The 20,204-nt window shown below is 46.3% G+C and overlaps 1 protein-coding gene across 1 annotated transcript; it reads left to right on the forward strand.

Annotated features, from left to right (window-relative positions):
• Positions 1 to 3,510: 3,510 nt before the first annotated feature.
• LOC100714698 (keratin, type II cuticular Hb6) lies at positions 3,511 to 10,479 on the forward strand. Its single transcript, XM_063254804.1, has 9 exons — positions 3,511 to 3,947; positions 4,692 to 4,900; positions 5,262 to 5,322; positions 5,997 to 6,092; positions 6,685 to 6,849; positions 7,106 to 7,231; positions 7,484 to 7,704; positions 9,586 to 9,617; positions 9,756 to 10,479. Exons 1-9 carry the CDS (start codon positions 3,579 to 3,581, stop codon positions 9,935 to 9,937), a joined length of 1,461 nt encoding a protein of 486 aa, XP_063110874.1. The 5' UTR covers positions 3,511 to 3,578; the 3' UTR covers positions 9,938 to 10,479.
• The last annotated feature ends 9,725 nt before the right edge of the window (positions 10,480 to 20,204 follow it).

Genomic DNA, 20,204 nt, shown 5'->3' on the forward strand with positions numbered 1-20,204 from the left:
CTGGTCAGCAGCTTCTGCTACAGAAAGCAGAAGCTGTAAGTTTAGAAAGGCCTCAGCCCCTTGGACACCCACAAGCCTAGCATACAGATGTGGAGCCCATGAGCTGCCTCATACCGTTGAGTCTCAAGTAGTCTCAGGCCTCAGGGAGGAGACTGGCCCTGTTTTCTCTGCCTCAAATAGCTTAATTCCTCTTTCTTCACTGTCAAAGTGTCTCATGATCTCTTCCATTCCCACAAGGGCTCTTGGGCTCCTCTTCTCTCCACCCCCTGGCCTTGTCTCACCCTATTCTGCTCTCTGAAGCATCTCCTTCACACCATTTCACTGACACTGCTCTGCTTGCCTCCTTACTAAAGTCCATCATCAACCTTTACAAGGAGTCTTCCTTACCCTTTTCCTAGCCCAGCTGGAGTCATTGTCCCAGAAAGGACTCTAGCAGTATTTAGTGGTACATCCAAAAAGCAGCCCTCTCCAAATTTCTGGCTTTCCTCAAGAATATGGGTCTTCCCTGCTGCACTGGGAGCTCTGATCCGTATCTCCATGCCATACCACTCATGCTCCCAAATTAAGATGGCATTCAGCATACAACTCGGGTCTGTGGGCCACATAATCCCTGATTGCCTCTCCTGGAAGATGATATCTGCTTTTAGTGATCATGCATGCATCCTGGGGAATGTGCCTCACAGAACTTTCTACAGAAGTAGGATGAGTTCACGGCTGCTTTGAACAAAGACTTCCTAATGTTAAACTATCCAGTTTGCTTATTTTTTCAGGCATACTTTGAAACAAGGTCTACTTAGACCAAGGTCCAGAACAGAAGGTTTTTCTCATTTAGTCTGTCTCCACCAACAAGGTGGCCAGTCCAGAGGGATTGTTTTCTTTGCCACGAAGCTTTTCTAATGAAAACGCCAAACTGGCATGATTTTAGGAACATGGCTATCTGCACTCCCTCCAGGAAGTTCTCCCTTAATTTCAACTTCTGTTTATCCAGTTGCAGTGTCCTCTTGCTCTCCCTTTGAATTTCAGTATAGTAAGGTTGATTACAAGGGCACGTCTCCCACCCTCAGCTCCATGGTATTCTATCTCCATGGTATCAACCAAGCAAAAAGCAAGATGAGTAAGCATGATTCTGTTTGATTCATGACTAAGGGTTTCTGATGGTCTGTTAAGGTTAAATAATAAATACAAATTTATGAATTAGTCATGAATTAGTGGCTTTTCAGATTATCCAAAGGTTTTCTTTTCTACTAGTGAGATTGCTCAAGGGCCTGTGACAGTTTTTCTTTGCCTAAGATGAGAGATTCTCAGGGGACTATCCTTGGGGCAGTCAAACTGGAGTGGGAGTTAAAGAAAGGGCATTTGAATTTTCCAGACAAAGAGAATAATCTGGAGAAAGGCCTCAGTCCATCCTTCCCCTTGACAGGGCCACATGATAGAATACAAGTAGAAAATATTTATTGGGCACTTTCTTTGTGCCAGGTGCTGTTTAAATATTGCCCATGCATCATTTTATTTCATTCCCTACTAATCCTGCATGATAGGTACCATTTATAGTAACTGAACGTAAGTGATTTAGAAACATGTAGATATATTACATCAATCCGGTCATTATAGCCGCAGCAACAGCAGCAGCAACAAAAACAAAACAAATATGATTAAACACTTAGAGTATGACAGGCTCAATTCCAAGTGCTTTACATGGACTAATTTTTTAAATCCTTATGACAATTTAATGAGGTTGGGTATATTATTGTCCCCATTTTACAAATCATGAATGGCTAAGTAATTGCTTTGTTACACAACTGAAGAGTGGTAGTGCACTGGAATTTGAAAATAGGTAGCTTGAAATCTGGCCTTATATATTCTCAAATACTGTGCCATAATTTCCATTTGTTACTTATCAGTGCAGTAAGAATTTTACACAGTGAATGTGTGTGCACATCTATCCATACATATCATATACAAAGGGCTATGTAACAATAATTATGCACATAAAACAATGGGATGATATTTTTTATTCTACTCCATTTGATTTTTTTCTGATTTGTTTTAGCAAAATGAAATTCTGGCCACTTTCATTAATGGGCTGCAATACGAACTCTGAAGAGACCTTGCCCCAGGGCTAACTTAGATTATGATAAAGCCACCTCCACTGTAAGTTCTATGTTCTGGAATTTACTCATTGTGCAGACACCTCTGTAATTTCTGAGGCAGCAATGGGAGGCAAAGTCTTAACCCATTTCCCAGTAGAGGGAAGCACCTTACCACCAGGTCACCAGAGCTCAGTCGGGTGGTGTCTTGGTCCATACCCAGCCCTTGTGAGGCCCACATTGGATAGCACACATCAATATGGATCTGTTCTGACACCTGGCAAGGAGACTGACCAACTTTTGTGCAGGGAGAGGGACTTCAGGGTGTGTATCATAGAAAGCACTGGGGACTGAGAGTAGCAGCAGCTCTCATGTGCCTCTATCAAACTTCATATTCTGAGGAAAACATTATATGGATTCATAACTGGTGTACGCGCCAGGCCTTGGAGGAAACACAGAAGCCTGAGGTGAAAGGCAGACATTTGATCCTTGCTGAGGCCTTGTTGGATATAATTGTTGGACTTTCTTGGGTCTGGCAAGCCACTGTGCACACTCTGCCCCTGCCTTGTGGAAGATCCTGAGGGAAAGACTGACAACTCTTGGAATAGGCTGGCCAAGGTGGCCTGAACTGGGTGCTAGTGAGGTTGGTGAGGCACAGATGGGCATCTGTGAGCAATCACATGTACAACTGCAGGAAGAGCAGCCTGTGAGTGGAGAAGGGGGGATGGAGATGGGGGAGGGATGCAAGGTATGGGAGAAACATACATACAGAGAGAGAGAGAGAGAGAGAGAGAGAGAGAGAGAGAGAGGGAGAGAGGGAGAGAGGGAGAGAGGGAGAGAGAGAGAGAGGGAGACAGAGAGGGAGAGAGAGAGAGAGAGAGAGAGGGAGAGAGGGAGAGAGGGAGAGAGGGAGAAAGAGTTCACAGCAGTTTGAGAGTGGGTGTGGAAGTGTTGGGTTGGTGTGTTGGTGGGGTTGACTGGGTTGTAGAAAGTGAACAGGGTAAAAGAAACCAATAATCACAACCCAAGTTCTATATCACCAGGTCTCATACCGATCCAACCTTCCGGGTCAGACAATTCAGCACCAGGGACAGCAACATCAACCTCCCCAAACCTTCAGACCCTGAGCTAGCACCGGCCCCACCCTTTCCAACCTGAGTCACTGCCCACAGTGTCTCCCAGCAACTAGGGTTTTGTGTATTAGGAGGTGAGATAAGTGTGGGGGAGGTGAGCTGGCCCTTTGAAGAAGAAAATTGTGCAGTTTTGGGCAAAGGCCACAAACAGGGGCCTCAGCTAGACACCAATTAAATACATTTAGAGAGGAGCTACAGCAGCTTGAAAAGCCAAGCTCATAAAGGCTTCTAATTGCTTCTCACCACGTGGCTCACCATGTATATAAAAGGCCCATAGATGCTGGCGATGGAAACACGTCCACTGTACCCTCCATTAGGACGTCTCCAAGCAGAGTCTCTTGTCCCCACTAAAAGCATCATGACTTGTGGATCCTACTGTGGTGGCCGAGCCTTCAGCTGCGCCTCTGCCTGCGGGCCTCGGCCAGGCCGCTGCTGCATCACCGCCGCCCCCTACCGCGGCATCTCCTGCTACCGCGGCCTCACAGGAGGCTTCGGAAGCCGCAGCGTCTGCGGGGCCTTCCACACAGGCGCCTATGGACGCAGCTTCGGATACCGCTCTGGAGGGGTGTGCGGCCCCAGCCCGCCCTGCATCACCAGCGTGTCGGTCAACGAGAGCCTCCTCACACCCCTCAACCTGGAGATCGACCCCAATGCGCAGTGCGTGAAGCACGAGGAGAAGGAGCAGATCAAGTGCCTCAACAGCAGGTTCGCTGCCTTCATCGACAAGGTGGGTGTCCTGGATCGCACCCTTCCTGAACCCTCCCTCACTCATGTGCACCTCCAAGCTTGGGCACTGAGGAGGGAGTTAGAAAGAGCTCTGCCTCGGTGAGACTACATTCGGAGGGGAGAGGCACACGTACACTTGCTCAGATACTGTGAACCTGGAAAATACACCAGTCAGGTCAGAGGGGCAGAGCTTGTACCTTTCCCCCCCACAAGCTCTGCTGGTCTGGGTAGGACACAGGCTGGAGGGCAGGAAGTCCCAGAGCAATGCAGTGGCTGCTGCTGGAACCAGGGAAACCAGGCAACCCCCTGGCTGAGAGTTGTGTTCCCTGTGAAGGGTAGGGGTGCCTGACCCTCAGTGTAAGCAGGGGAAGGGTCAGGGGAGCTGAGCTATTCACAGATGACCTGTGACCTCCTCTACCTGGCTTCTGTCCCCACACTCTGGTCTATGATCTGAATCTGGGTACACAGCCTGAGGGGCTCCTACCTCACTGGCTTCAGGGAAGGGGTCTGAACTCTGGGTGGCACCTGACCACTGCCACTTGACACATACCACTTGGCCCTGCCTGCTTGAGCAACTCAGCTCACCTGAGAGCAGCACAACTAGAAGTTGCCTGGAGCCCAGCAGCTGCCTCTGCTTCCTGCCCACTGAGCTCCAGGGCTGGAGTTCCTTTCCCACAGTGACTGCCAGAGCTGGCCTTGAGGCAGCAGGCCCTCCTTGACCTGTCCTTTCCTCTGCTATGAGCAGGTGCGCTTCCTGGAGCAGCAGAACAAGCTGCTGGAGACCAAGCTGCAGTTCTACCAGAACCGTGAGTGCTGCCAGAGCAACCTGGAGCCGCTGTTTGAGGGCTACGTGCAGACGCTGAGGCGGGAGGCCGAGTGTGTGGAGGCCGATGGCGGGAGACTGGCTGCAGAGCTCAACCATGTGCAGGAGGTGCTGGAGGGCTATAAGAAGAAGTGAGTATGGCCCTGTGAGGTACTGAGGCACTGAGGATGCTTGGGTTACCCAGAGCACAGATGCTAAGAACCTTCAAAAGTATCAGGCTGGCAGAGTTGCATGGTTTATACTTATTGGCCTCCACGGGTGGCTTTAGAGTGTTGCTAGAGTGTTGCTGGCAAGGGCACTGGAAAGTCCCAGATGAGCCCATTGCATTTTCAACTCAAAATTGGAGGGAGAACCTCGGACGCAAAAGGGAAAGGACTTGGCAGGGCTGCTGGGCCTGGCTGTGCATCGAGTTCTGTCTCCTCAGTGGTATGAAGTGGGAGGCCAGAGAACAAAGCCCTGCCTTGCCTTGACCCCCAATTCTCTTCTACCTAGGTACGAGGAGGAAGTTTCTCTGAGAGCCACAGCTGAGAATGAGTTTGTGGCTCTGAAGAAGGCAAGTAGCATGGAAATGGGAAGCAGAAACACAAGGATTTCAGGACAGACTCATCTTAGGGAAACTAGGGAGCTCAGTCTCAGTGTGGGCTGTGCTGACTTTTCCATATCAGAATGGGAAGTTTCCAAACAAGCAGGACTTTAAATGTTGTGTCCAGGACTTAGACAAAAGGCAATGACTTGGATACCTCCTTGATCAGGGGGATGGCTGGGGACCCATGACACTATGGAGCTTCAGATTTCTGAGGGACATTGTGGTCTATATAGCATTCTGTAAATATGACTAGGAAACAAGGAGCCACTTCCAGGTTCAGGGATGGACAGAAGCAGGAGTGACCAGGCAGCCTCCTGGATAACTACTATGGGTGGCAGGGTCAGGTAGCAGAGCTGAGTGTGATCTGGGCAGGCTTCTCGCAGCAGAACATGGACAGAATCAGTGATGGGAGGGATGAAAGGTGGATGAGCCTTGTCCACAGCCTTCAGGGTTTGCTCTCACATTGGGAAGGTTGCCGGCAGCATCCTGGGCAATGGAAAGATGAGAAGGGAGAAGTGGATTAGTATAGAAACACTGCCTGCCCACCCCCTCTCCCAACTTGCATGGACTGAATAAGAAAAGAGAGCAGTCTGTGGCACAGTCTGCAAGATCTCTGGGCTTAAACATCCCCATCTTCCTAGGATGTGGACTGTGCCTACCTGCGCAGATCAGACCTGGAAGCCAACGTGGAGGCGCTGACGCAGGAGATCGACTTCCTGAGGCGACTGTATGAGGAGGTGAGGGGCTCACAGCCATGGGTGTGGCCACATGTGTGGCTCTCATAGGGTCCCCCACCTGGCCCAAAACCCATAGGCAGGAGCCTGAGGAGCAAGCAGAGAGAAGGAACAGGAAGAAGAATGCAGACCCCAAACTAAACCAGTGCAGTGGGGCAAAAGGGTGAGACTTTCAGGACGGCTGTGACTGAGAAATCATCCTGTATCCTTCCCTGAGCCAGTGGGATGCAGCAGAGGCCTCAAAAGCACCAGACAAACTTGGCCTATGCCTAGGGCCCAGGGTTTTCTCTGGCAGCCAATATTGATGAGCTGGTCTAGGAAACACTCACAGGTCTCAACACTCAGTCTATTCCCTGGGGAAATTTGGGATGAAGCCTGGGCTCACATGTATCTGAATAATTCCAGAAACAAGCACCTAAAAAGTGGGTATTGTTGAGGATTTATTTATATAGAAAATTATATAATTTCATTCAGGATTTCAGCTCCAAACCTGGGAGGTGGGCTTCAGAGCAGCCAAGGGATTATATATAGGCATTGGAGGGTGAGGAAGAGCCCATATAACTACACTGTCCTTCTTCTCCACCTCCTCCTGCAGGAGATCCGAGTTCTCCAGGCTCACATCTCAGACACCTCAGTCATCGTCAAGATGGACAACAGCCGGGACCTGAACATGGACTGCGTTGTGGCTGAGATCAAGGCTCAGTATGATGACATTGCTACCCGCAGCCGGGCAGAGGCCGAGTCCTGGTACCGCACCAGGGTCAGTGTCTCAGGACACCAGCCTCCTAACAGGACAGGGAGGGATGTAACATGTCTAATAGGAAAGGTTTGCTTTGTATGAGGATTGTGACCTCTAGGGATGGTGGAAAGTCGATGACTCTGGTTGGCGTGACAGGACAGGATTGCCCTGTGTGGTTATATAGGCTGAGCACTGTAGAATCTAAATAATTTTTAGTGCTGTCCTGAATGAGTGAATTGTGTCTTCCTGAGCCTCATGAGCACCTTTGCTTCCCTAGTGTGAGGAGATCAAGGCCACAGTGATCCGGCATGGGGAGACCCTGCGCCGCACCAGGGAAGAGATCAATGAGCTGAACCGCATCATCCAGAGGCTGACAGCTGAGATTGAGAATGCCAAGTGCCAGGTATGGCTCAGCTGTGTCCAAATCAGAGGGTCTGGGCATCCTTGCAGTGTCACAGAGCCAACGTGACCCCTGTCACGTGACCCACCACTTAGTCTCCATTCTACTTGTATAGATATAGATCTGTCTGTGGTCACCTGGGGAAGTTTTATTTTTGGGATATTTCTAATTGAGAGGCAGTGACTGGAAATACCCTGGTAATGAACTTGGAAATGCATGGAGCATAACCCACCTCGTTCTCTCTTGGGCTCCCAGAATACCAAGCTGGAGACTGCAGTGACCGAGTCTGAGCAGCAGGGCGAGGCGACCCTCAACGATGCCAAGTGCAAGCTGGCCGGGCTGGAGGAGGCCCTGCAGAAGGCCAAGCAGGACATGGCCTGCCTGCTCAAGGAGTACCAGGAGGTGATGAACTCCAAGCTGGGCCTGGACATCGAGATCGCCACCTACAGGCGTCTGCTGGAGGGCGAGGAGCAGAGGTGGGTTTTGCAGTTGTTTCTTTTTTAAAAAAAATTTCCTAGCTCTGCCTGGGTTTTCAGAGTGCCTGTTCCTCCTTCTTATGACACACGCCAATGTCTGTTTCCATTCCTCACCATCCTACAACTGTACAGGAAATTTGTGTAAGTCCTTTGAGTATGTCCTTCTAGTCCTATCTGAATTTCTTTTGCTTACTCATGATGTGGAGTAGGCACCTGCTTGCTGTAAATGGGACTTGCCTTGTGTCAAAAACAAGTGATTTCTGTTCCTAAAAAGCCTACCTCATTCCTGAAGCCACCTTCCTTGCATAGTACATTTTCTCTCCCAGCCCTGATTCCATGTGCCCCTCAGGATTCCAGCTCTCCTCCTCTAGTCCAGTCCTGTGCCCATCCCTGGAATTCAGATGTAACTCATAATCACCTCCTCAGATAGGAGATTCCAGCCACTACCACTCATCTGTTGTAACTTCAATAAGTGTCCCAAAGTGGCTTCACTGCAGTTGTGGGACTGAGGTAGACAGAGTGCAGAGACTGTCCCTTGCAGCAGGTATACCTAGCTCTCAGGGATTTTACTTGTTTACTTGCTTCAGAATGAGGATCATTCAGCCTTCTGATGGTTGGAGGGCAGTTATACAACTCCAGAGCATCGAAGACAGCTCTCCAGAATGAGGACTTGTTGTTTATACTGGGTTTGTTTTCCCTAGTTGGTCAGTTGATCATGCCTGGACTTGTCCTCTTGTCACCAGGCCCCAGGCCTTGGCACAGAATGGTAGAGGGTAGGATGCTGAGGGAGCATCCTGTGTACCGGGGAGATGAGGAACACAGGTTTGGTACCTGGATGTCTAAGTGATAACATGGTGAGACTCCAAAAACAACCTCAAGGAACTGTGTTGGAAAACTCAGAGGTCATGTGTAAAGGGACATAGGAGGCTTCATTAGGGACAAATTCCCTAATATAGTAGCAATCGAGTCTGGGTTTAGAAATTGGAGAGACCCATGGAAATAGCACTGGAAATTGTGTTTCTCATCAATCCACTGCATTACACTCTTGCAATAAAGGCAGACGCTTTGATGTAGTTACCTAGGAAACCTGGGTAAGAGATGGTTTTTTTTTTTTTTGTCTTTTTCATTTTTATCGGTACCGGGGATCGAACTCACGACCGCCTGCTTGCAAGGCAGGTGCTTATGTCGCTGAACTAAATCCCCAGCCCCAAGAGATGGTTTTTTTGATAGTGGCTGCAAAGTCTTCTTTTATTTGAGGCCTGTTTGGCCAGCCCTTCACCACTGTGTGTTTGGAGTAACTCTGCTTGCTTCCACTGGGGAGAGGATACTGTGTTGGAGGAAATGCAGACTCTGCGGAGTCAGGAGTCCAGTCATTTCCTCTCTGGGCCTTGATTTTTCCACTTGTGAAATGACAGAATTGTAATAGTCTCAGTCTATTTTAGATGGGTTCCAAAATCGCATTCATTCCTCCACCAGTTATTTACCGCTTCAGGTGTTGTTTTTAGGGAGTGGGGAGGGCATGTAAAACCTGCCCTCCTTTAGGCCTACATTCCAGTGACAGCAATCAAGGTAGATTTAGGTTTTCCTCTGCTTCCCTCAAATGCACTTGTAATTCAGTTGGAACCAATACAGAAACTGCGGCAGCTCACAGTTCTTAAGTGTTCTCAGTGTGCTGTGAATATCGGAGCAGATTTTCCGGGTGCAGAGAGCAGAGTGTTCCCAGGCAGTCTCCAGAACCCCTACAGTGCCTTGGTCTTGGCTTTCTTGTGCCTCCCTCTTAGCAAGTTCCCCAAAGAAATAACATAGTTCTTACCTTGCATCTGGCTACTGGTCCCTGTGGCTTTCCTGTGGCACTGATTTGTCCCCTTTCCTCTCCCACAGGCTGTGTGAGGGCATTGGCTCCGTCAATGTGTGTAAGTAGTCCCAGCTGTCTCCCTGGGGTGGGGGTGGGGTGGCCTAAGGCCCTTTGAGGAGGGGACATTTGTTTTTGCTAAGAGACTGCCTGGCCATGGCCATGCCTGATCGCTGCTGCCTGTTCATTCCATGTTCAGGTGTCAGCAGCTCCCGAGGTGGCATCGTCTGTGGCGATCTCTGTGCCACCGGTACTTCTCCTGCTGTCAACACCAGAGTCTGCAGTGCCCCCTGCAGCGGCAACGTGGTAGTTGGCACCCCCAATGCCTGTGCCCCCTGCGCTGGGGTCAGTGCCTACAGTAGTGGCTGTAAGCAGTGCTAAGAGGCTGCAACTGCTGCTAGCAACACCTCCCCGTCCCCACTATCACCCTCCACCCAGCCAGGACCTCACACTGCTACCAACAGTCTCCTCCACACAGTCCCCCAATGAGCATACCTGCAAGCCCTTTTGCCCGCTCTCCTGAGTGCCAAGCATGGGCAGGAGTGTGCCTGGGTCTCTTTCTTTAGCCTTTTCTAATGGTTTATTCTTCTGAGGAGCCATCTTTTTCTTCTGCCTATGTTTTGCTGGATTCATTGGTTCTGCCTGACCCGTTCCCCCAAACCTGAAGACATGAGGCAGGCCCGCAACATCTGCCTGCTAGCACTTTGGGGAGTCTGATCATTTGCTTCTGTCTGGGAAGGGAGATGGGGAACCTGAACTGCTGCTAGTTTTCTGTAACTTGGGAGGGATCTGTCCCACGTAGGGAGGGCACCTTCCTTCCAGGGCTGCCTATAGAAGCTTCTAAAAAGCCAATGACTCAGCTGCCTGCATGTTTGTCTTTGTCTCACTCCTTGTTTCCAATAAAGTCATTGCAGCAAATCAAACCTGCCTCCTCAGAGTCTAGAAAATGCCCTGGCCCTGCTGTGACGGGTACCCCTGCCAGATGGCTCCTTGGGACCTGGCCACCCCCTTAGACATTTTTAGTAGGTGGGAATGCCCACCTGAGTGCTGCCCAGCTGGTCTGGAGCCATCTAATCCTTGTAGAAAATGACAACTGACTCTTGGGTTGGGAGTCCTGTGAACCTTGAGTTTCTCTAACCAGGAAGTCTGAGTGGCAGCTCTATGGGATTATGGGCTGGATAATGTCTTTAGCTGGCCTGTGTATTTTTTAGTATTGCTGTCTTCTAGCCATTAGATGCTAGCAGCACTCACTGTACCTTACTGTGACAACCAACGATGTCTCTAGATGAGGCCAGGTGTCCCCTATGGATTTTGCCTCTCCTCCTTCCAGTGGCATTCCTGGAGTAGAGTTGCCATATGAGACTGTGTGGGGGCAGAAATAGAAGAAAGGATGGAAAGAGTGGCTGTATGGGGAAGAACAGTGCCAGGCTGAGAGGCAGGAGAACTGGGCTGCTAACTCAGCATCCTGACTGCCACCTCCTACACGGGTGGCTTGAGGCAGTTGCTCCTACCCTCTGAGCTCCTGTTTCCTGAGTGGTGGTGTTTGTTCATACCAATTTAGTTTAAATGTTGGTGCAGCCACCTGGCAGTTCTGCCACTGTGGGCAGTCACTCATCCTTGCTGGCCTTTGCCTTCTCCATAGGTAAGCAGGCTGTAGGAAAGCGTTACAGAGACCTACTGAATTAGAGTGGGGGTGGGGGGAGCAAAAGTAAACAACAGGAAGTAGCAGGGCAAAGAACTGAGAAACCAGAGAGCAAAGATGACTATGGCAAAATATCAGGACACCAATAGATAAAGGGCACCTTGTCCCCACTGCCCCAAGATCTCCAAGCGTGTACAACACCAAAAGTACACGTCCCTGGCCTACATCCGACCTCATTTGCGTTGCAGTTTTGTTTCTTCTCCATGGACGCTGAGAGCTATTACACTTCCTCTAACAACCTTGTATGATCAGAATCACCTCCTCCTGATGGGTGCACCAAGTCAGGTACCCTGTTGGGCTATGATTCCTGCCAGTTCCTCGGCTATAGATCCCCTCATAACCCCAGGACTTTAAAAGACCCAATACTACTTGTCGCTGCTGGAGCTCCAAGGTAGTCTCACTAGTATGTGTAACTTTGCTTCTTTTTCTTCCTTTCTTTCTCTCCCTCCCTGCCTCCCTCTCTCCTTCCTTCCTTCCTTCCTTCCTTCCTTTCTTTCTTTCTTTCTTTCTTTCTTTCTCTCTCTCTCTCTCTCTCTCTCTCTCTCTCTCTCTCTCTCTCTTTCTCTCTTCCTTCCTTCCTTTCTTTCTTTCTTTTTGGAATGGGGGATTGAACTCACAACCTCACGCTTACCAGGCAGGTACTTGAGCTGCTGAGCTAAACCCCTGGCCCTGCTTCTTTTTCTTTAAAAAAAAAAAATCTTAGTTTTGTTATTCCTTTTGAGTATCCTGCTGAAATCTTTATTTGGAATGTGAAGAACCTGGAAATAACTCCCTTGAGAGTTATTATCCCACACAACTCCCTTGAGAGTTATTATCCCACACAACAAATCACCCCAGAAAGTTGAAACAATATTGATCACTTCTCATGATTCTGTGGACTCTCTAGGCAGTTCCTCTCCTGTGCATGATGTTTATGGTGTGAGGGTTGCTGGAAGGTCTGAAGTAGCCTCACTCATAGGGTTAGATTGGGTGCTGGTCACCAGCTGGGAGCTTAAGTAGAGCTGTTGTCCAGGATGTGCTTATTGGTATCTTGAGATGAACAGAGAAAGCCAATATAAAGAACAAAAAGTCTCTCAAGATTAAAGGAGCAGTGGCTGGGGATATTGCTCAGTGGAAGAGCACTTGTGTTTGTATATGAAAGGTCGTGGGTTTAATTCCCAGTACTACAAACAAACAAACAAACAATAAATAAGTCCTGTATAAGAGCTATAGACACGAGGAGCAGTCCATACCCCAGGCCTTTTCTCAGCATCCAATGGTTCTTTCCTCAATGTCTGTACAACTTTCATTAATTGTCTTCCTGAAGACATTCAGGCTCAGTTTGATGCCTGGTCCCAAACAAATGTCACAGGCTTTCGATTTTGTTACAGCAGCATCCACTACCAGATACCAACCTCTCTTCCACTTAGCTATTGTGATGTAACAATATAACGGCTTAAGGCAACACATTTTTCAAGGTCGTGTGGATTGATGGGTGAATTTTTTGTTCTTGTTTCTTATTGGCTGGGATGGCTAGAAGAGTCAAAATGGCTTCACTTATATGGCTGGCATGTGACGCTGGCCACTAGGTGAGAGTTCAGCTGCACTGTTGGCTGGCAGCCCCGGTTCTTCTCCACGCCCTGACAGTCCATTTAAGATCTTGGCACAGAAGCCCTAGAATGTCCATCCACTTTTTATTCAGCTTGTCAAAGCAGCCCCAGGGTCAGCTCAGATCTAAGAGGCAGGGAAAATGGCTCTATCTTTGCCATGAAGAACAATAGGTATCCAGAGGGGAGGAAGCTTTGGGAGACTATTTCTGAAGAAGGCTACCATAAGAGCATTAAATGAAAGAACTTAAATTACAGTCTGCCATGCAGTGTGGCATGACAGCATAGCAACATTACGAGCTTCTGAATAGAGGTGGCAGATGGTGGGAAAAGGCTGATGGCTGAAAGTCTGGAGGCTTAGGCCAAAGCCTCTCACTTTTGGAACCGCAGCTAATTTACCCATGTGATGACTGGGGATGTGTGTAACACCAGGAGCTCCACTGAATGTGCAAGAGCTTCAGCTGGTGTGCAGAGCAGGGCAGGTGCCAAGGGTCCATTACTCAGGAATTATCACTACCACAGCTGGCCTTATGTCAAGCTTGTTAGCACAGAGAGATCGGTTGGCCAGATGCCTTACCTTTCTCAGCAGGAAACCTCCAGAGAAGAGGCAGTTGGCTCTCTGGAGCCTGGGTGCCCTTGCTAATTGGCCTGTATGATCTACTGCTGCAAGATGATGGACAAGAGCCTGAAAGAGGATGAGAAATGCACTTAGATGGAGAGAGCTTGTATGAGTGGGATTGTAGGTAGGAGGGGAGAGTGGGGCTAAGGAGGGACTTAGGGACTCAAGACCAGAGGCCTAACAGAGTTTGAAGTGTCCCTCAGGACAGGTTTGTTGGGCTGACTGTGCCCTGTCAAACAGGTGAGGAAAGCTAAAGACTCAGGAAGAGAGAAGGTGACAGGGAGCCAAGGGAGTTTGTTGTGGAGATTAGAGAGCCATAGTGAGACAGTTGGAAGCCATCATGATGGGACAAAGTTTGGGACAACAAAATAAACCCTTGGGCACGGTGACCTGTTACCCTTTGTAGCTTGGCAGGTTGTCACTCCACATTTGTACTCTCTTCAATTGACCTGTCATGAGACTGATAAAACCACAGAAGCAGATTGTTTATACAAATTAAGAGACTAGATACTGAGGAGAAACATAAATTTAAGCTTTGTTTGTCCTTTGTTGAGTTAAAGATTACTAGTTTTGGCAGCCACATAGCGGGGTAATGCATTGTTACAGTTCATATCTAGATGTCCCCGCAAACCCACACGTGCTCAGAGGTGGGGCTTTTGGAAGCTGACTGGGTTGTGGGGTGTGACAGCTGACTCAGTGGGTCAAAAGAGGCAGGTCTTTGGAGGTGTGACCTGGGAGGGTGCAATTTGCTCCCTGTGTCCTGATTTCTCTTTCTGTTTCCAGCTGCCGTGATGTGAGCAGCTTCTCTGATATGCTCTTTGCCTGCCTTGGAGCTGTAAACACGAACCAAAATAAATGTCTTTTCCTTTAATTTGGTGGTATCAGGTATTGTGTCCTAGTGACAAGAAAATGACTAAGATATCCCTTATTAGTTTCCCACTAGCTTTGCAGTGGATAACAGCTCTGAGGTGTGGGTTGTGAGAACAATTGCCTCGGTTACTTCTCAGGGATCTGAAGACTGCTTTTGCTGAGAACCTTGACTCTCCACTTGGGCCTGTAGATATCTGATGGGTGCCTGGAATTCTTCAAAAGGCACAGTATCTCTGTCATCATGTTATGCTTATCCACTTTGCTTTTTTAACCTTTATGCCAGATTCAATCAATTCTGCCTGTACACATGAGGATTGCCCACTGGAGCTGTTATGTGTTCTCTCTCTCTCTCCCTGCTCTTTTTCTGTTCCTTGCCCTTGTGCTTCTTCAACAACTACAGTAGCCCAAGCACCTGCATTCTTTCAGTCCCAGACCCAGAAAGCTGTGATATTTTGTATAGCATTATGTTGCCAATGACACAAAAAATCAACAACACTTAGGATAAGTCAACTGTGACCCTTTGACAGTCACAAGAAGAAATGTCTTTTGGAACTGTACCCTTGGTCAGTGGAAATTTACAGCAAACCAATAAAAACTTGCTACTCTTTTTGTTATGTGAACAATTGGTTCTTCTCTCAGTTGATGTTGACCCCTTTCAGCTAGCACTCCAATTCTCCTGATCCTCCCCAAGCCTGGCCTGTGTATGTGCTTGCAGTTTTTGATGCAGTCTCATTTCTGTTGTCTCAATCAAAAGATCCTGTCCAGTTCCATACCTCTGGTGACTCTTCAAGAATAGTGTACTGCTGGAGACCACTTTGATGTGCTGCAGTGAAGGCTTTAGTATTAACCAATTGATTTTCTATATTAATTTGGGAGTCTGTCCCAGGCCTACGTGACTTGCCTGTTGAGTCAGTGGCTGGCATTCAGGAACAGAACTCTTCATACCAACAGTTATGGTAGAGGCCTGCAGTGGCCTGTGACAGTGTGACATCTCTGAAGCTAAGTTAACACTGTAGCTGAAGGCATCAAATCTCACTGAGAATTTTAAGGCAACAGCTGTCAACCTGAGAGATGAAACAGTTCTCTCATTCAGCAAAGATTTACTGTATGTAATATCTTTGTTCCATTTTTTCAAGGTCTTGCTCGCCTTCATGTCTTTTTGTCTGAGCTATTCTGTGTATTTCTCTGTGTGGCCCTTGGTGTGTGATATATACAATAAATAGTGGACAGTTCAAAGAAGCCTTTTCAAAGCAAGACAAGAACTCTGACCTTTCTGAATCCCTGTATACTGTATTACTTTGTGTATTGTCTTTTTAAATTGTTTTTATTTTTAAAAAGCAAAGCAGGAAAAAGGGTAGAAATAATACAGAATTTCAAAAAAAGTAATAGTAATATATCAACACTAGTTAATATATATTACGCATTGTTATCTTAGAAGTAGTTGCTCAAGTTACAAGATCAAAGAATAAAAAAATGAACAATCAAGCAATGACAGCATAAATTATTCTTTTTGATGAATTAATACAGAATTAGTAATATGGTTATCTGTCTTGCACACTTAAACATACATACAGTTATATGTGTATACTTACAAGTTGTTCTTTCCTTTTGAGCACTTTCCCTTTCATTAATACAATATTTATTATATATTTTGGATCTGATTATTCTTTCAATTTATTATTATTATTGTTATATATTTTTTACACTAGAGACAGACTACAATATTTACAAATGCGAGACTGAATTATTTCACTTATGAGTATAGCCTCAAGTTGCCTCCATTTACCTATAAAAGCCTCAAGATCATCATTTTTTATAGCTTAGTAATATTCCATTGTATAAAAATACCATATCTTTTTCATCCATTCTGCAGTTCATGGGCATTTTGGTTGTTTCCAATATTCAGCTATTACAAATTGTGCTACTATAAACATGGATGCACATATATAGCTGTGACATCACATTTTCAGTTTTTCTAGGAAAATACCCAGGAGGGGAATAGCTGAATTGAATGGGACTTCCAATCCTAGTTTTTTGTTTTCCACATACTGATTTCCATAGTGGTTGCACCAGTCAGAATTCCCATCAATGGTGTAGAAGTGTTCCTTTTTCCCTGCAGCCCTGCCAACATTTGTTATTGATTGATTTCTTGATTATCCGGTCCTGACCTAGATTCTCCAGTCTCCCAAATGAGTGTGTAGCTGTATGGCAAAATCTTTAATAAAATGAGACAAGTGTTATGACTTCAGGGCTCCAGGAGGGTCAAAACCCTTTAGCGGAGTTCAAGACTCTGAGGGCTAAGACGAAGACTTTTCTGGACTGCCTATTTTTATTAGGTCCAACAACAAAGGGCAGGGAATTGAGGAAAGTGTGGGAAATGAGCAGGACCTTGGAAGTCATTTCAAAGACTTCTCCAAGTAATAAATTATGCCAATTTAGGAGAACCGTCTTATCTCCAAAATGATACTTATGGTAGGATTGAGACTGCAGGAGTGAAATTTCTTCAGTTGCAGTCTCTATTTACTTAACTAGTGTTGGAGCCAAGTATCTTGAGGCTTATAGGTAAATGGATGCAACTAAAGACCATATTCATAAGTGAAATAAATCAGACTCGCATATGTAAACATCGTATTGTCTCCCTAGTATAAGAAACTGAAAGAGTAAACAAGATTCGAAATGCACAGTAGATACTGTGAAAGGAAAAGAAACTACTCAAGAGGAAAGAACAACCAGAATGGGGGAAAGGAGAAAAAAAGGGAGGGAAAAGAAAATAAATATAGATAGATATAGATGGATAGAGATATATATGCACAAGATAGCAAAGATAATTATGATACTAATTTCTATTAGTTCATTGAAAAGAATGGTTTGTGCTTATTTGATTTGATCAGTTTTTCGTACCTATATCTTGGAATCTGAGCAACTACTTTGAAGATAATACACAATATGTTATCATTGTTAATTCCCTATTATTTTGTTTTGAAATTCTGTATCATTGTTTTTATTCATTCTGTATTATTGTTTTATCATAAAAAAGTTGGCTAAACTAAGATGAAGTCAATTGTGTTATAAAGGAAGGATTTCTTATGTATGGCAGCCTGATGATAACCATTACAAAGGCTTTCTCAGAGTTGTGTTTGTCTTGAGTTAGTCCAAGCCTGACCTAACAGACCTGCATCAAAACTCCAGATCTTAAGGTGTTGATAGGTAAAAGCTGTTTTACCTATCACAAGGATCACAAAAGACAAAGGATGCAATTACTAGTACAGATAAAAAATGTTGGGCTCTTCACTAAGCCTTCTGCTTTCAATTGCACTGGTCCATAAAATATAAACATGAAAATATACCTTAATATATTTAAGATAAAAATATATCTTAATTCCTTTTTTTATTAGCATATGTTTGCTAAACATGTGTTCTAGACTCCAACAATTTCAAGAAAAGCTGACAGATCACCCAGGAATTCCAACTCATCCCAAGCCAAGAGCCTAGGCCACAATTACTGTCTCCTTCAGGTCAGACAGCGGGAGATTTTTATAACTCCCAACATGGGTAGGGTTGATGTTCATATGTCAGCTTAAAGAAGCTGTAGAAAAATATATTTGGTCCTGCTCCTTAAGAATAAGGAAGCTAAAATCTTTCAGGGGACAATAAGATGGTCATGGGTGATTGTGGTAGAACAAAATGTTGGGACAACAAAATAAATCCCTGAGCATAGTAAGCTATTACCTTTGGTAACATGGCAGATTGCTTTTAAACCCCTCTGCTCTTTGTGACAGACCCATCATAAGACTGTTGAAACCATGAAGCACAATGTTTACACAAAATGGGAGCACAATGCTGGGCGTAGTGGTGCATACTTATAATCCTAGCATTTGGGAGACCGAGGCAGGAGGATTTCCATGAGTTCAAGGCAGACCTGGTTACAGAGAGAGTTCAAGGCCAGCCTGAACCACTACATAATGAGACTCTGTCTTAAGCAAAACAAACCAAAACAACAAAACCAAAGACAAAACAAAAACAAAAAACAGAAAAAGAAAAAACCGAGGATTATTAAACCCTTTAGGTCCACTTGCCTTTTGTTGACTTAAAGATCACACACATTTTGGAGATCACATAGTTGGATAATACATTATTAGTTTCCCACGGTCTTTGCTGTAGGTAACATCTCTGATGCCTGGCTTATGTTAATGGTTGCCTAGGTTACTTCTCAGGGACCTGAAAGCTGCTTTTGCTAAAAACACTGACTTCACTTGAGTCTGTGGATACCCAATGGGTGACTAGAATAGCACAGAAAGGCTTGGTACCTCTGTCTTCACAGAGTGTCTGTCCCCTTTGCTGCCTTAATTTTTGTTGTAGATTCTAATTATCTCTTCTTCTGGATGTGTTGATTATTTAAAAAATGCTTTGTCCAATCAGCAAGGCTAATTTGGTCTATGGTGCCCTTGAAGTAGTGTGTATTTACTTCTCTCTCTCTTTTTTCCTACTGTCACTTGTGTTTTTTCAGCAGCCTTGTCATAAGGCCCAGACCCACAAGGCTGGGATATTTTTTACAAGATAATGATGTCAGTGGTATAAAAATGCAACAGCTTCTAGGGCAAGTTGGCCACGACAATTTGGAGGTTGTAAGAAGAAACATCTTTTGAAACTGTCTCAGGCCAATAGAAGCTTATGAAACTTGGGTCCATCTCACCAAATCAATAATAATTTGTTATTGTTTCTGTTGTGAGCATCTTAGTCTCTTCCTTGATCGATGCTGATTCTCTTTAGTTGAAGTTTCAGTTTAGTTGAACTCTTCTCACCCCATGGAAAGTCTTGCTGTGTACATGCTTGCAATATTTGGCTTGTTCTCGTTTCTCTATCATCTCTGAGTCAAAAGATCCTATCTGGTATCATTAGGGGCCTACATATTCTCAAAGAGAGGAAAAAGAGTATGTTCTCCAAAGATAGAGCAGGGATATTGGTAGGAAAGGTCAGGCAGGGGCTAGGAAAGGCACGGGAAGAGGAGGAGGAGACCTAGCAAAGGAAGAAATGGACTGGGTGGGTGGCTACTGCCCTCTGAGTGCTGTTCCAAGTCTGGTTCCTTGAGGATGGGATTAGGGGATTCTCAGATTATTCCTCCTCAGAGCTCTCCAGAGAACAGGCAAGGTTAGGCCAGAGAGGGGGCAGTGATGGTATCTTCGTGTCGGAGTTGAAACGCTGAGGTATGGGGGATAGGACAGCTGAGAAAGCAAGGGAAAGGGCCCCTCTCAGCAGCTACAGGCCTGAGAAGACTGCCGGGGGACTGAAGAGGGAGGAAGGTGGGGAACGAGTGAGTACCAAGGTCTCATCTCCCCTTTGCTGGGCAGCATTGAGAGGACAGTGCAGCGTGGGCGGTGTTCACATTGGCACAAGGTGGCCACTTGAAGGTGGTGTTGGCACTTCTGATGGGTGCTGCTGTGGCATGTATGTGGTATTGGTGTGTGGGAGTGCAGAGTGGAAGTGTGCCAGGAAAACTGTGTGTGTGTGTGAAGGAGTTAGAAGCCAGCACATACGTGCATATACACATGCATAACGTACACATATACACTCACATGTGTATACACACTGCCTCCTGGCAGATCCTGTGGCTTCCTCTGGCTTCCTTCAAAACCAGTTGAAGACACAAAGCTACAAAGCAGCCCAGGCTGGTGGATGTGACTTAGAAGGGATGCGTTGTGTACATGGGCAGCACTGCGTGCCAAGGAAGCATGGCTGTATTTGGGAATAGCCCTCAAGTGTCCAAGATGAAGACAGGCTAGAATGACCCAGTTCTCAGGCAGAGTGATGGGCCAGTTGTTTACCACTTGATGGACATGGGCTTGCTCCAGGAAAAGAAGACATCACAACACA

Source organism: Cavia porcellus, unplaced genomic scaffold (assembly GCF_034190915.1).
Source record: "Cavia porcellus strain 051 isolate PalLab524CR breed Dunkin Hartley unplaced genomic scaffold, mCavPor4.1 scaffold_8, whole genome shotgun sequence".
NCBI classification, from domain to species: domain Eukaryota; kingdom Metazoa; phylum Chordata; class Mammalia; order Rodentia; family Caviidae; genus Cavia; species Cavia porcellus.